At 39.5% G+C, this 15,859-nt stretch overlaps 1 protein-coding gene across 8 annotated transcripts in view; it reads left to right on the top strand.

Moving 5' to 3' along the window:
- Window positions 1–15,859, top strand: part of zc3h18 (zinc finger CCCH-type containing 18) — a 38,157-nt gene that overhangs the window by 4,786 nt on the left and 17,512 nt on the right. For all 8 annotated transcript variants that reach the window (XM_037766100.1, XM_037766104.1, XM_037766107.1 and 5 more), the window contains exons 3-9: window positions 1,243–1,327; window positions 4,363–4,511; window positions 4,774–4,869; window positions 5,225–5,367; window positions 6,050–6,079; window positions 6,801–6,915; window positions 7,228–7,493. In XM_037766100.1, coding sequence (XP_037622028.1) covers window positions 1,243–1,327; window positions 4,363–4,511; window positions 4,774–4,869; window positions 5,225–5,367; window positions 6,050–6,079; window positions 6,801–6,915; window positions 7,228–7,493 — 884 coding nt within the window. The remainder of the gene's footprint in view (window positions 1–1,242; window positions 1,328–4,362; window positions 4,512–4,773; window positions 4,870–5,224; window positions 5,368–6,049; window positions 6,080–6,800; window positions 6,916–7,227; window positions 7,494–15,859) is intronic.

Here is a 15,859-nt window from a genome sequence, read left to right as displayed (position 1 = left end):
AAAATAAAACATACAATGGATTGAATTATAACAACTGAAAACGAGGGTTTAGGGTGGCCGAAACGGAGAAAAACAAAAGGCACACACCCTAGCCCTGAACGATCCTAACCAGCAGACAAATTACACAACTAACTCAAATGCACAACAAAATATACCTAAACGAGTACCTCAGACTAGTTAACAGCTACAACAATCTAAAGTCCACTGACTCCAGTGGGACCTGTACACATTCTAGTTAACAATTACAACACACACAATCGAGAGGCACGGGGAACAGATCATTTGAAATCACTGCCCGCCTTGGTCTGGTCACAGCTGGCCTTTAATTCTTTCCACGCGCCCCAGCCGGCTGGTGATTGGCTAATCACATGTGACGTGTCAGAGGCAGGACCACAAACGGCGGGAAACGAAGGGCATCCACCTGAGGGCGTTCCGGAGGCGTGGCCCCGAAGGGAATCCCCAAGACGTGACGTCGTCTTGGAGCGACGGGACAGCAGAGCGCACCAAAAGAAAAGAGCACAGGGAACAGCGCCGCACAGCAACATACAACAATACAAACAATAACGAACGGTCACTTCTGAGACCGTAACACTGACATTGCGGGGGTTGGGTTTACTGTGATCTGATTCGACTGTGGGCTTCGAGAAAATAATGGTTCAAACAATACTACTACTTGCACTACTACTACTACCGTTACTACTACTAATAATAACATTATTACGGCATGTGGCTACATTCTGCATGACAGCATTGTTGCTGCTTGCTAGTAAAAAACGGCTGGCGAGTAATTTCTTGCGATCTCAAGTGCTCAGAAGCTGCCAAAACAGCAGGAGAAATTTGGGGTTGCATACTCAAATCAGATTCTGCTCTTCTCCAATGTTTACTTGTAGACTGAGTAGAGCTCAGAGTGATTTTTGTGCTCCCTCAAATCTTTTGTCGTCAATATACTTCCATATTTATTTCACCTGTGATGTTGTTGACCTACTTTAACCTTGTGTGACAGCACAGTGTCACATACTGTTGATGGTTCGTGATTTGAGGATGAGGGCTGTTACATTGTTTAATTTCTAAAAATGTCCTTCATCAGTTTTTATGTCGAATATAATGAATAATGCCTACCACATAATGTTCTATCAACTCTTTAACATGAAATACAAAATAAGAAATTCTCCAAATACCTTATTTCTAGTAGGTAAGACGCTCTAACGTGTGTCATCATTTGCCTTTTGTATGTGTGGGCAGGACGATGACCTGGAGGAGGGTGAGGTCAAAGATCCCTCAGACAGGAAGATCAGACCACGTCCCATCTGCAGGTTCTTCATCAAAGGTAGGTGGTGAAGAGCAGGTCTCACCCCAGAACCCAACCATTATATCAGCATGGCTGATATTGTCTGCCAATTTTGACAGATATATAGGTGTATGTGTATACAGTATGTAAGCGGGTAACTAACAAGAAATTGCAGTGCCACATTGGCAAAGATAGTTTCAGGTCATTTAGAAACAGTGTAGCCATTACATGGCTTGTCCTCCAGAGAGCACTGATAAGTTTATTTTTCAACAGTAAAATGTCTCGCGCAGTACATATCTTGGTCAGAATTCTATAATAACCATGTTCAAGGGATCCCCTCTATTTCTTATATTAAAGTGGGGAACCATTAGAATAAAAGCTTTTACAACTGATGCTGTACTAGAAGCTGACTGTTGTCTATTCATAAAAAAGTTTTACTTATGTCATAGTAGATTTTTAATGTGGATTGGAAGTGTGTGTTCTAGAGTTGAGCTGCTGTAAAAATTACCAAACCAGTTTGATATTAAGCCATAACACCGGACCGGTATACAGAATTTTACCACTAGCTGTCACTCTTGACTCAGCAGCCGCTTGTCACAAATTGAGAATAGCTGGTCTACCTTAAAAAAGCCTGAGCTGAAGTTGTCGCTGGCTTCGGGGCTAACCCCCTTCGCTTTAATCAACAGATGGCCGGCAAGACACAGGAACTTGGCTTGGGTCTGGAGGAGTTGAAGCATTTATTCACCGACAGTTTAATCTGTACACACACTGCATTGCTACGTTCACAGCTATGCCGTTACTGATAACTTCATACTCACCTTCAGTCACACGCTCGCTCCATAGGCGCAGTTTGAACTTTAAGGATGGGGGTTCACAAAAAGAATCTAGAGGGAATGTAATGTGTACAACGCAGAGAGGTCTAACGTATTGGGATGTAGTCTGCACATTACAGCCTCCAAACACAAACAGAATGCGACGCCAGCAAGCTTCAGTGACAAAATCATTTTGATTGCATTGTTTTCTATTGGAATAAGCTAACTGGCCACGGCGTGCCGTTTTGAGCTGAACTTTTGTCAGATGCCCTGTTTCTATTTATTCCTTATTCCAACGAATGAGGAACGGCTGATTGGTGAAGTTGAAATGAGGAGTTATCTGATACGATACCTCCTCATTTCACTTACTTACTTAGGTTTCTTAGTCATTTTCAGTAAATATCGCAGTAAAACCTGTTTTCTATTTAAAAATAACACAAACGTGGGAATAGAGCAAGTAGCCTAGTACTCACCCATCTTTAAAGTGGTTACGTCTCCAGTCATCTCCAGCACACAGCTGATAGGTACGTGGTGTGTTTACATGGCGTAACAGAAAGTGCATATATAACAGTGTGTGGACAGAGAGTGTCTGATGTTATCAGGCTATGAATTAATAAAAACAACAAATCTATCTTCTTGTCTTGTTGGTTTCTTATTCTCTCAACATGAAGACACAGCAAGGTCGATATTATTCAGCATTACAATAAATTATTAGTTCTACGTTATTATAAAAAATAGATGCATTTCTAGGGGGTTCAGTGAGCCCCCTGAACCAACGCCCGTCTCTCTCTCTCTCTCTCTCTCTCTCTCTCTCTCTCTCTCTCTCTCTCTGTCCCCCTCTCCCTCTCCCCCCCTCTCTCTCAACCCTACACGCTAACGTTATGGGCCGCTGGACTTATAATAAACTAGCTGACGGAAGCCCGTCTTGTCTCGTCACCCCAAAAAACACGTGAACTTTCTAGTAAACAAACACAATGCACGCCGTGCGCCCCTTTTCCCTCCCACCTCTACTGAAATGTGATCTTTTTCATTTTGCCGGTGTTATGTTGAAGTCATAGATGCGCACAGCCTGTCAGACTCTAGTGACTCTAGTGGCTTCATTAGTCAGTTTATAAACGTAATAATATGTTAATCACATTGTCATATTGCCATAAACTGGATTTAGCGCCGTGATGACGTCGGCACAGGTTGCTGATTTCGGCTACTTTTTAATTTTTCCAGAACGTGTCATAATGACAAATGTGGGTTCAGTCGGTTGGCATAAAATCAAAACGGTGTAAGCTCGTACACCGGACCAGACCAGACCGGCAATACCGGTAATCGACCCAACTCTAGTGTGTTCACTGCTGCCAACTTTGGTCTAATCTGATAGAATCTCATATCATAATAAACTAAATTCTTGATTGCTGAGACAACACCTTGGACTCTGGGAATTTGTGGGTTTCCTTTTTAGACAATTCTGGTACCACCATATCATCAATTTTGGAAGTTGTAGTGGTATGATTGAAAAGAGGATTATGGCACAGTAACAAAAGTTAATGTGATGAACACACACACAACACAAATAATGCTCTTGGGTTGGATTTTTAAATTTGACACAGGCAGATATTATTAGTGATTTCACTTTGATTGAATACTAACTAAAATTCTCAAATCCCATGCCCCCTAGAATATTTAATGACAACTATATAAGTGCTATCTGCATAATTATAGATGTATAACAATCTAACATTGTAATAATATCTGTCTTGTTACCGTGATGAAGAACATGAAGTACATGTGAAGAATGTAACTGTTTCTGTCAGCCCCTGTTATGCAAGTTGTTCTACAGCAGGGGGAGCCTTTGTACTTATCAAAGATTTTGGTTTCTTTTTATTTTGCCCATAGTAAAGACATGTTCTCAATAAGAAACATATAGACAGCAGTTTAGAAAGTAGTTTCATTGTCCGTTAGCAACAAATATAAATGTTCGCCATTGTTCTATTTATTACCGATCTTTAAGTAAAGGATAGATAATGGGGATACAGCACGAATATTAATGTTCCAATATATTTGTCACTGCTGGTAGAAGGCATATTGATATAATTTAGGATATCTCTCATTGGCATTTGTCTTAAAATTTCATGTTGTTGCATCTTAATAGAAAGAAAGAAAGTACCAAAAATAATTTATTTTTTGTTCCTCTCTCTGGGTAACTGTGCCTGTGTTATCAATTGCCTGCAAATTATTTTAAACCATACTGGTACATTTTGTTTCCTCCAGGAAATTGCACTTGGGGTATGAACTGCAGGTTCATCCACCCCGGAGTCAATGACAAAGGGAACTATTCCCTCATCACTAAGCCAGACCTCTTCTCACCTAATGGAGCGCCTCCTGGAGGACCACACCCACTCATACCCAATAATCCCTGGGTACGTCTTTTACTTTTGTTAAACAGTTAAAACGGTGTAAAATCTATGTAAATTTGAAGAAATTGTGCACAGACTGCTTTTATATTGTTACAGTACATGTATACAGATTTACATAAAGAGAAAAAATAATGAGTACAAATGCTCAGGAACTGTGTCTCCGCCACCTGTAATTCTACTGACTGTACCACTGGGCCTCTGCATCTCTCTGTGAGCATGTGTGCAAATATAGAGAAACTACTGAATTCATTTGTCACTGTTTTAGGCTGGACCTGCAGTGGAGGAGCTCCCTCCACCACCTCCTCCAGTGGAGCCTCCTGTGGAGAGTGCCTGGGAGCGAGGTCTGAGGCATGCCAAAGAGGTAAATGCTTCCACTTCCTCATGCTGCTGAGTGTTTAAACTAACTGCGCCCGTAGTGCTGTTTGTTTAATGACGCTCCAGACCAAAAGGCAGAGCTTGCAAGCTGCAAGGTTTGCAGGCTTAAAGCCTATTTTGTTAACCAAATGGGTTTTGATTACTACCTTGTCACAGAAGATTTTCATGTGAAACATAGGACCAGCATTACATTATATTACATGTACAGCAAACAACACATAATATGAGATGAACAACACACAGTCTCTTTACTTCATAATAAAACTTGCAGATTTCTGTGTGGTATAGTGCCCTTTGACTGTTATATCTGTGTTTTAATCAAATTGTTGTGTGTCCCATAGGTGCTAAAGAAGGCCACCATCCGTAAGGAGCAGGAACCGGACTTTGAGGAGAAGCGTTTCAACGTGACCATCGGAGAGGACGAGAGAGAATTTGACAAAGAGAACGATTTCTTCAGAGAACGCAGCTACCGCATCATCAGAGAGTATTACCTCCTTATATTGAACAATTGTTTTTCTGATTATGTGTTTATCTTGCAGTTGTCAGCACCTCTAGCCCTGAAGTACATGCTTAACGCAAAGCTTTTTTCTGTTACCTTTTAAATTATTTAAATCCTAAATCCAATCACGTCAGACTCGCACGATTTAAGTAAAGCTTGGTGAGATGACAGACACACTACAAAATAGTTTTAAACAAATACACACATATTGTACAATAAGAAGAAGAAGAAACACTCCATCTTACTGTAGATTTGAACCTGGTTGGCCCACCTGCTCCACCACTAGTTACAGCTTTCAGATACCTGAATTTTTTTCTTTTATCAGAGCATTTGATTTATTGATTGCTGTTGGGATGTAATGAGAAATTTCAACAAATACAACAAAAAAATGTATCTGAACAGCACAACCAACCCTACATTTAATTAACCCACCATACTTAAATCACACCAGTCTATCTGTAAATTCTGGTTTTCTGTTATAAAATCTCCGTATAATTATTTGTAGTAAGGGTCATGTCTGGCTTTCCTCTCCCTAAGAAAATATTGGACTTTAGAGCAAAACACAAGTTTTCCTTTTAAGCGTACAAACAATTAGTGTGTTGTAAATGTACCAAATATGATATCATTGATATTTTGTTATTGATACTAATCTGTTTTCTTCTTTCAGTGAAATGGAGTTCAGAGATCCTATATATGGGTAAGTGTAGACTCACTAATGCCTAATTTATACTTGTGTGGAAAAGCTTGCCCAGAGCCGATGAGAGTCGCAGAGACGTGCCATGCACCTCCTGAAAAATGTGACTACACACAAGGCACCACCGGCGCTGCATGAGTTTGATGTTGCCAACAGAGCTGGGAGATGGACAAATACATCACATCCGTTACAACAACCTTAATAATTTCAGGCACAGGAGCTCCTCCTCATCTTCCAATTCTTCCATAGTTTTTTTTTTCCAGCCATGGAGTTGTGTTTGGCCAAACTTATATGGAACTCTGAATCAAGTCAATCAAATAAATCAAAGACCGCCTGACAAAGGATTTGAAAACCGCGGGTCCAAATAAAAAAGGAATGACATGCCGCAGTACTTTGTATTAGCGCTGTGTATTGGCAAGGATCCGGCAATACTATACGTATCACGATACAGGGGATTACGATTCAATATATTGCGATATATTGCGATACTGTAAGCAAGGCGATATATTGTGATTTTTTTAATCTAATTTTTGGAAAACTGTTGTAGAATAAAGAACACACCACCATATACATAAAATATGTAAAATCTCTGTTTATAAAAACACCATAACATGAAAGGAGATTAACCAGCAAAAAAAAAGCACATTTTGCCCTTTGTGCTTAATAAATATTAAAGTAACCTTTTGTGAGGTTTCGTACAATTCAAATGTGTTTCCCTCCGCAGTGATCCATATGCTGATCCATACTATGACTATGAAATGGAGGCCCTATGGCGAGGCGGCCAGTATGAAAACTTCAGAGTGCAGTATACAGAAGCTCCTCTTCCTTACCACTACACTGTGAGTATCCTCCACAGTCTGCTTAAAATGTTCTCCCTCACGTTAATGTTTTCATCGCCATGACATGACATGAGAACAGTAATGCAGACAAAAAAAGTCCCCAAATGAATTCACTATAAAATCCTGTGGGAGTAACGCTTGCTAAAATCTAGTCACCAGTTTTTGTTTTTTTCAATTACTGAGCCTTTTTCTTTAGAAATGAAACCATATATTTGTGAGTTAGAAGAGTTCAGTAGGAATTAATGGGCCTGGGACTCTGTGCCACAAGCCAAAACTTTTTTGCTAGAAAACTGAAAATATCCATGTCGACAGGAGCGTGAACGTGAGCGCGATCCTCGGGAGCGTAACCGGGACAGAGAGAGGGAGAGAGATCACCGTGAGAGGGAGCGCCGGCAGAGAGAGAGGGAGAGAGAACGGGAGCGCGAGAAGGAGAGGATGCGACGGAAAGAAGAGTGGGAGAGAGACCGGATGAAGCGGGATGATAAGGAGAGGCCGAGGATGCGTCCTCCTCGAGATGCCAGGGAGAAGAAAGATGAGGACAAACTGAAACCACGCTCTCCCCTCGGCCTGCCGCCCAAGTAAGTGACATTTCAGTAGGCTTTAAGTTGATTGTTTTGTTTTACAGACATTTGTGATGTCATGTCTTGATACACCAGTAAGAAGCCAGGACAATAAAATCCAGTCATTATGATTGTATATTTTGTTTGGCACAGTTATGTTTTTGTAATTATTGGGTGTGGTTGATGCAGAAAGGCATGCATCAATATCATAGCCCGGAAGATATAAATACGTAGGCTACAAAGCATAACATTTTACAGCTGAAAAATCTGTCAAACTAAGACAAACTAATGGAGACACTGTTTCTTAATCATCTCAAACCTAGTTTGGCATTTCTGTACTACAATTTCTTGTTACTTATCGGCCAACATATACACAGATACCTTTATACTGTATCTGCAATAAGCTAGAAATGGCCGATCTATCAGCCTGTCTGTATCCCTGAGACTAGTTCCCTAAACCATCTGGAGAAACGAGGAGCGCTGTAACCTTCCAATTCATTAGAAATATCCTCTTTGATACTAACATACGAGAGAATTTTGGTTAGAAAACATTAATTTGTTGTAGGTCAACACACTGACTACTGAACAAGTATTAAGAATCACATGGCATGATGGCACATGGTGATACATCTTTTTACTGTTCTTTGGAGCCTATATTTGGTGTCGGAAATATGCAGATATTTTTGTTCTGTACATCAATCGGTGGTGATTACATGTTCTTTAAAAAAAAAATACTTATTTCCTTGTCTTAAGGATTCCTTAATTCAGTACTCAGCTTTATCATAAGAAGATGATTGTATTTAGATTCTATTGAGCCGTTCATGGTTGAAATAAACAGGCAGGATTGCCTGATTTTGGCTAATTCAGCAAATCAAATCAAGGAACTTCATCACATTGATGCAAAAATCATATAACAATCCAATATTACCATAAATCAGTTTTGCTCATTGATTTGCAACGTTGTCCACAGTGGGCTAAAATCATCCAGAGATATTAAATGGATAGCTATAATGTTGTAAATCATATATAAAAATATTTGGCAGTGGACAAATGTAGATGTTCTGAACTAGTATATCTTCACATAACCCAACCTAGTTGACAGCAAAGTTCTTTTTATATTGTATAACTGCCAATTTAGAGTTAACATGGAAAAAACAGGTTCCATAAAATGCACGAACTAGGGGTATAATGATTCATCGATTTAGATCAATATTGATTCAACGATCAACAATCCAATATATCGATGCAAAGTGAAAACATCAATACATATACACGTGGACAAAATTGTTGGTACCCTTCCGTTAAAGAAAGAAAAACCCACAATGGTCACTGAAATAACTTGAAACTGACAAAAGTAATAATAAATAAAAATGTACTGAAAATTAACTAATGGAAATCAGACATTGCTTTTGAATTGTGGTTCAACAGAATCATTTTAAAAAACAAACTAATGAAACTGACCTGGACAAAAATGATGGTACCCCTAGAAAAGATGTAAAATAATGTGACCATAGGGACATATTAAACTAAGGTGTGTCCTGTAATTAGCATCACAGGTATCTTCAAACTTGTAATCAGTCAGTCTGCCTATTTAAAGGGTGAAAAGTAGTCACTGTGCTGTTTGGTATCATGGTGTGTACCACACTGAACATGGACCACAGAAAGCTAAGGAGAGAGTTGTCTCAGGAGATCAGAAAGAACATTATAGACCTTCATGTTAAAGGTAAAGGCTATAAGACCATCTCCAAGCAGCTTGATGTTCCTGTGACTACAGCTGCACATATTATTCAGAAGTTTAAGGTCCATGGGACTGTAGCCAACCTCCCTGGACGTGGCCGCAAGAGGAAAATTGATGACAAATTGAAGAAACGGATAATACGAATGGTAACCAAAGAGCCCAGAACAACTTCCAAAGAGATTAGAGGTGAACTCCAAGGTCAAGGTACATCAGTGTCCGATCGCACCATCCGTCACTGTTTGAGCCAAAGTGGACTTAATGGAAGACGACCAAGGAGGACACCAAATCATAAAAAAGCGAGACTGGAATTTTCCAAAATGCATATTGACAAGCCACAAAGCTTCTGGGAGAATGTCCTTTGGACAGATAAGACAAAACTGGAGCTTTTTGGCAAGTCACATCAGCTCTATGTTCACAGACGAAGAGATGAAGCATCCAAAGAAAAGAACACTGTACCTAATGTGAAACATGGAGGAGGCTCGGTTATGTTCTGGGGCTGCTTTGCTGCATCTGGCACAGGGTGTCTTGAATCTGTGCAGGGTGCAATGAAATCTCAAGACTATCAAGGCATTCTGGAGTGAAATGTGCTGTCCAGTGTCAGAAAGCTTGGTCTCAGTTGCAGGTCATGGGTCCTCAAACAGGATAATGACCCAAAACACAGCTAAAATCACCCAAGAATGGCTAAGAACAAAACATTGGACTATCCTGAAGTGGCCTTCTATGAGCCCTGATCTAAATCCTATTGAACATCTGTGGAAGGAGCTGAAACATGCAGTCTGGAGAAGGCACCCTTCAAACCTGAGACAGCTGGAGCAGTTTGCTCACGAGGAGTGGGCCAAAATACCTGTCGACAGGTGCAAAAGTCTCATTGAGAGTTACAGAAATCGCTCGATTGAAGTGATTGCCTCGAAAGGTTGTGCAACAAAATATTAAGTTAAGGGTACCATCATTTTTGTCTAGGCCAGTTTCATTAGTTTGTTTTTTAAAATAATTCTGTTGAACCACAATTCAAAAGCAATGTCTGATTTTCATTAGTTTATTTTCAGTCATTTTTTATTTATTATTACTTTTGTCAGTTTCAAGTTATTTCAGTGACCATTGTGGGTTTTTCTTTCTTTAACGGAAGGGTACCAACAACTTTGTCCACGTGTGTATGATCATCTTTAAGATACACCTTTATTTTGAAATTCTTGACTGATAAAAAAACATCTGCACTTAAACATGAGAAATGTGGCACTTTCTAGTGAACATCAGGAGGTCTATTGTTTATTATTTTTATTGAAAAGAATAATTTTTCATTTAAATGTCTGGAAGAGCCCAGTAGAATTTTCAAAACATAATGTTGCTGTTTTTTTATGAGTTGATATAATTGTAAACGATTGTGTTAAATGTACTGTATATGAAATATTATATCGTCTCATATCGAGCGCCGGCCCCTGAATCGGATGGAAATCGTATTGTGGCAGACTTTGTGATATGAGCAAATATCGTATTGTCCAAAAAATCAATATAATATTGTAATGTGATTAAACTAGTGATCTTACACCCCTAGCACTAACATTATCTTATTTACTGAGCCATTTTTAAAGCCTTGGTTTTATATTTAATGTTTTCTTTTCACCGTCACAAAAGGCATGTCAATTTGTAATTAGAAATTCCACTTACTGCTAATAAGTATTTCTCTCAATGCGCCACAATATACTACGTCTCAGTCGGCATTCTTTCAAAACGATAAAGCTACGTCTTTGGAAAAGCAGTAGTCCGTATTTGGAAACCTCCCCTCATTGTGATTCAGAATTGATAAATCTTTTCACATTCCACCAGTTTATGACTGATAACACAGCCAGCCATTGTTTTGCCCACAGTCATAGCTTCTGTTTTTGAAGTTGTGGAACATAGCTAGCTGTTTCTTATCAGCCGTGGAGGCACCAACGATGATGATGACGTTCCTGTCATGTTTGTCAACAACTCCGAGACACTCCCTATTGTGTTCTATGATGAGTGATGAAAGCACTTAGGCAATATTACCTGCCTGAAGCGACGTGGAAATCCTTACAGTGATCTACTCTGGGTCACTTACTACTCAAGTTAACCTTAATGTAAATTGTGCATACCCAAACCAGAGAGGCTTGGCCTTTACTAGGAACAGATTTATATGGAGACAGACCTATTCCTAATTTCACTTATTCCCAGTTTATGCAAACTCAATCATTCACTTTATCAGGACAACAGTATGATCAAGTGATATATACTACTCTGTAACAGAAATACGGTCTTTATGTGCAAAGTATTTTCACCTTTTTTATCCCTGTTAAGCTACCAGCAATGAATAAGAATCAGTTTAGTTGAAAGATTCTGCCATCGCTTGGTTTTTAGCAAGTCTTAATACATAATTAAATTGAATTTAAGACTGTAAATAGTTGTGAATATGGTCAAATTTTGTATTTTATATTTCAAAACCAGTTGATGCAAGATAGTTGCCTCAATTAGTGTTAAATTTGATGTCTTTAGTCTCAACTTCCTGAAGTCTGTACTCTCTGTGACGCGTCCGGCTCACGAAATTTGGACACTTTTTTAAAACACCTGTTCTATATTAAAAAACAAACAGTGACGTTGGGTTCATGCGACGTTCAACGGTTTCAAGCTTTCTTCCACCAGATTGGCTTATGCTTTTCCAGAAGGCTCCTCAGGTAGAATCATTAAACCTACAGAGGTCTGCAAACATCCTGTTACCTTGCAAAGTCGCTATATAAACTCATTAATATCTCACTGGAAACAAACCTAAAATGTTAATAAAATAAATCATATTCCTGAGTGAAGTTTCTAAAGACTGAAGAACACAGACATCAGTCAGTATCAGTCCTTCCTCCTGTCCTCTGTCCTCCTCCCTCTGCTGATGTGATTCACTGCTGCAGGTAACGTTAGGGCTGGTAGAGAGAGGAGGGGCTGCTTTGTCTCAGCCAGCTGATCAGTTTACTAGTAAGATACAGGACAAACTAACCTAAACAGTTAGACTACATAACCTACTGCCAGCTTTAGTTTTAGCTTGTGTAGCCGAGGGTTACCTTGCTCCTATACTTCATGAAGACAATAAATTAATAACGCGGAGGCTCCAACCATGTCAATAATGGCGCATCACCGCTTCACGTCTTCCATTCCATCCATCCATCCATCCATCTTCAACCGCTTATCCGGGATCGGGTCGCGGGGGCAACAGCTCCAGCAGGGGACCCCAAACTTCCCTTTCCCATTCCACCCTTCACAATAAACTCCCCAGACACTGAAACACTGCTCACTAGAGGGAACTAAAGTCAGTCACAACTCAGCTAAATAACTTACACGTGTTTACAACCCGCTGTTAGTCGCCAAGCTAACGCCCTGTACTTGTGTAAACATAGCGGCGGTGGATCAGAGACTGCGGACAGAGCAGATTGAAATATCGTTTTTCTACATGTGTAGCGTTTCTTCATGTTTATGCTTGTTGAACAGGTGTAATGATAACGTATCTTGGTTTTACACTTGCAAAGATTTATTGCCTTTACTTACAGTAATGAGCAAAGTGTCGTCAGCTCGACTTCACCTGGTTTCACTTCTCTGTCTCCACCGCGGCCTCTCTGATCAGCTGTTCACTGACTGCGCTGTGTGTGTTTGTGTTTGAAGAGCTCCGACACAGAGCAGGGAGAGGCTGTATTTTCATTATTCAACACATTATTCAACGCATTATTCATTCAGACAGCCTTTTGTGATGTGTTCACCGCGCATGTTCATATCGCGATGGCGATGCAAAATACAAATTATCGGTCAGCCCTACTCAGTGGGCATTATGGGTTTATTTGCCCCACTTCCTTCCTTCCGTCCTTCTTTTGTAGCTCCTGTGTTGTGGTCTATTTTTAGCTCTATGAGTGCTCTGACATCACACGTTTGCTCTTGCATCACACTTGCAGAATTTCTCATCCACTGTTGGACTTGTTCTTTTCATGTAATTACAGTACATTGTGTATGTACACACTAAAGGATATAGGGGACTTTTATTGTCAACAACTCCGAGCTACACCCTATTGTGTTTAATGATGAATGACGCAAAGACCTTATGCAATATGACCTGCCTGAGGCAACGTGGAAATCCCTGAAGTGATCTATTCTTGGACATGGCTGAAGAACTACTAGTTCAACATATCTGCACTGACTACTTGGAAAATGTAGAAATACATACTGAGCGTTGTTTTTTCTGTGTCATATTTTCCGGTAGAAGATCTTGAATGCCAAGTGGTCCCAAGTGAAAAATAAAAACATTTTAATGAAAAATTTAAGAAATGTACTGTAAATAGAACATGATATTGGTACACAATACCCAACCTCATTTAACCATTGCTTTTTAAAGATTTTTATGTATTTACTTTCTAATCTGCAGTAATACAAACTTCCGATGTTACTGCGACTGCAGAAGTTACTTCACTTCTGCACAATAGTAGCATATTTATATTTGGGTTAATGGTATGGAAAAGTTCTGTATGTTGAACATTATTTGTGGGAAAACCAGTATGTATATTCACTTAACAGTCAAATTTGATCTACACATTAATTGTATTCGTGCAACACCTTGTTCATCAGTGGGTTGCCAGAATAGTGGATTCACCAAAAACTGGTCTCGGTCATTAAAGAGAGGATATCCCTCAAGTTAACCTTAATGTTAAATAAATTGTCAATACCCAATACTCGGAGAGGCATGGCCTTTACTAGGAACAGACTTATATGGAGACAGACCTATTCCTAATTTCCCCTATTCCCAGTTTATGCAAACTCAATCATTCACTTCGTCAGGACAACAATATGATCAAGTGACATATACTACTCTGTAACAGAAATACGGTCTTTATGTGCAAAGTATTTCCTTTTTTTTTATCTCCGTTAAGCTACCAGCAATGAAGAAGAATCAGTTTAGTCGAAAGATTTTGCCATCACTACTCAAAACCGGTGGATGCAAGATAGTTGCCTCGATTGGTGTTCAATTTCATGTCTTTCTTTAGTCTCAACTTCCTGAAGCCTGTACTCTCTGACACTTTTTTTGGCTGGACTGCAGAGGGCCAGCCCTACAAACGCCAAAGTATGTCACTGAGTGAGTGACTGAGTGATGAAGTTACACGATTGGTCAGCCGACTATTGAACTTTCCTTATTGGCCGTTGCTCTTTCAAAATGAAAAGGCGGTGATCATTAAAACTACAGAGGTCTGCAAACATCCTGTTACCTTTTGTTGTACTCCGTGGTAGGCCTGCTGATATGAGGAAAATCTGCAATGTGTGCTAACATTATTCAATATTGCGATGACGATATGACTTGCGATGAACAAACAAATATTGAAGTGTGCATATTACATATACATATATTTTAGATATAATTAGGCTAAATGTTGTTTCTAGAGCAGCAACAATAAGGTTTATAACAGCAAAGTCACCATATAAACCCATTAATTACCTTTAGTTAGGTAATTAAGTAGTTACCTTTTGTTGTACTCCGTGGGCATTATGAGTTTATTTGCCCCACTTCCCTTTTTTTTTTCATTACTTCCTCAAAGGAAACATTCTGTTGACAAGGATGTAAGTTTGAGAGCTAAAAATAGCTCCTGTGTTGTGATTCTATTTTTAGCTCTATGAGTGCGCTGACGTCTTTCGTTTGCTCTTGCATTACACCTGCGGAATTTCTTATCAACTATTCCTTTCATGTACTCACATTATTTATTTACTCATTAAAAGACGCTCACTCATTCGTTATGGGTGAGCAGATGTTATTCCAAGTATGTTTCCCTGTTCCAGATTTATGTTAATGTTTAATTCCCTGTTACATGTGATATTAAGCTTCAACAGTTTGTGCAGCACATTGTCCAAAGGCAGTTACTATTGTCATAGTAAACCAAAACATACCAGTTTTTCCCTGAGGTTGACTGCTCTGGCCTGGCGGATGGGCGGGGGGGAGGACGCACTCACACTAACACAATTACACTACACCAAATTCCGTTCTCAAATTTAACACTTTAAAGTTTCTTTAAAGTTTCTTTAAATATTTATCAGTTACTTTTCTAAATATTTATCAGACCCTTTTCGAAATCCACATGAACCACTCTTCACATCAGCATAAATTAGATCTACCAGATGTCACTTAATTAATAAGAAAATACGTCACTTCCAAAACAGTTGTGAAGAACACCAGGAGCAAATGCCAGGAGTTGAGTTTTCATTAAAACTAAATTATGACTTGGTGTGTTAATTGCATGCCAAATTAATCAGAGTGCACAAGGCCAAATTTTCTCCTAAGTTACCATATGAAAAGTTGCTGACAAGCAATGTAGCATTTAAAAGGTGCAGCGCTCACTCCATATAAAACCCACCAGGGCTACATGTACATCACTTCCAGCAAACGGAGAGCAATGAGGACAAACCAGCATCACTGATCTGTTTAAACTGAATATGCTCTGGTCTAGCTCAGCTAAAAACACCGATTCCGTCAGTATGTTAGCGTAGACTACCAACAACGTTATCTTCACTTCACTTGTTCAACTGACTTGAGCGGTTTAGAGAACATACACTCGACAGTCCTGCTGTTATTACAGCCATGTGAAATAACCACAGACACTTGCCTTGTTCATAGACT

This window comes from Sebastes umbrosus, chromosome 4 (assembly GCF_015220745.1).
Source record: "Sebastes umbrosus isolate fSebUmb1 chromosome 4, fSebUmb1.pri, whole genome shotgun sequence".
In the NCBI taxonomy this organism is placed as follows: Eukaryota; Metazoa; Chordata; class Actinopteri; order Perciformes; family Sebastidae; genus Sebastes; species Sebastes umbrosus.
Note: the sequence above shows the minus strand (reverse complement) of the source record. Positions and strands in the feature narration are given on the sequence as shown.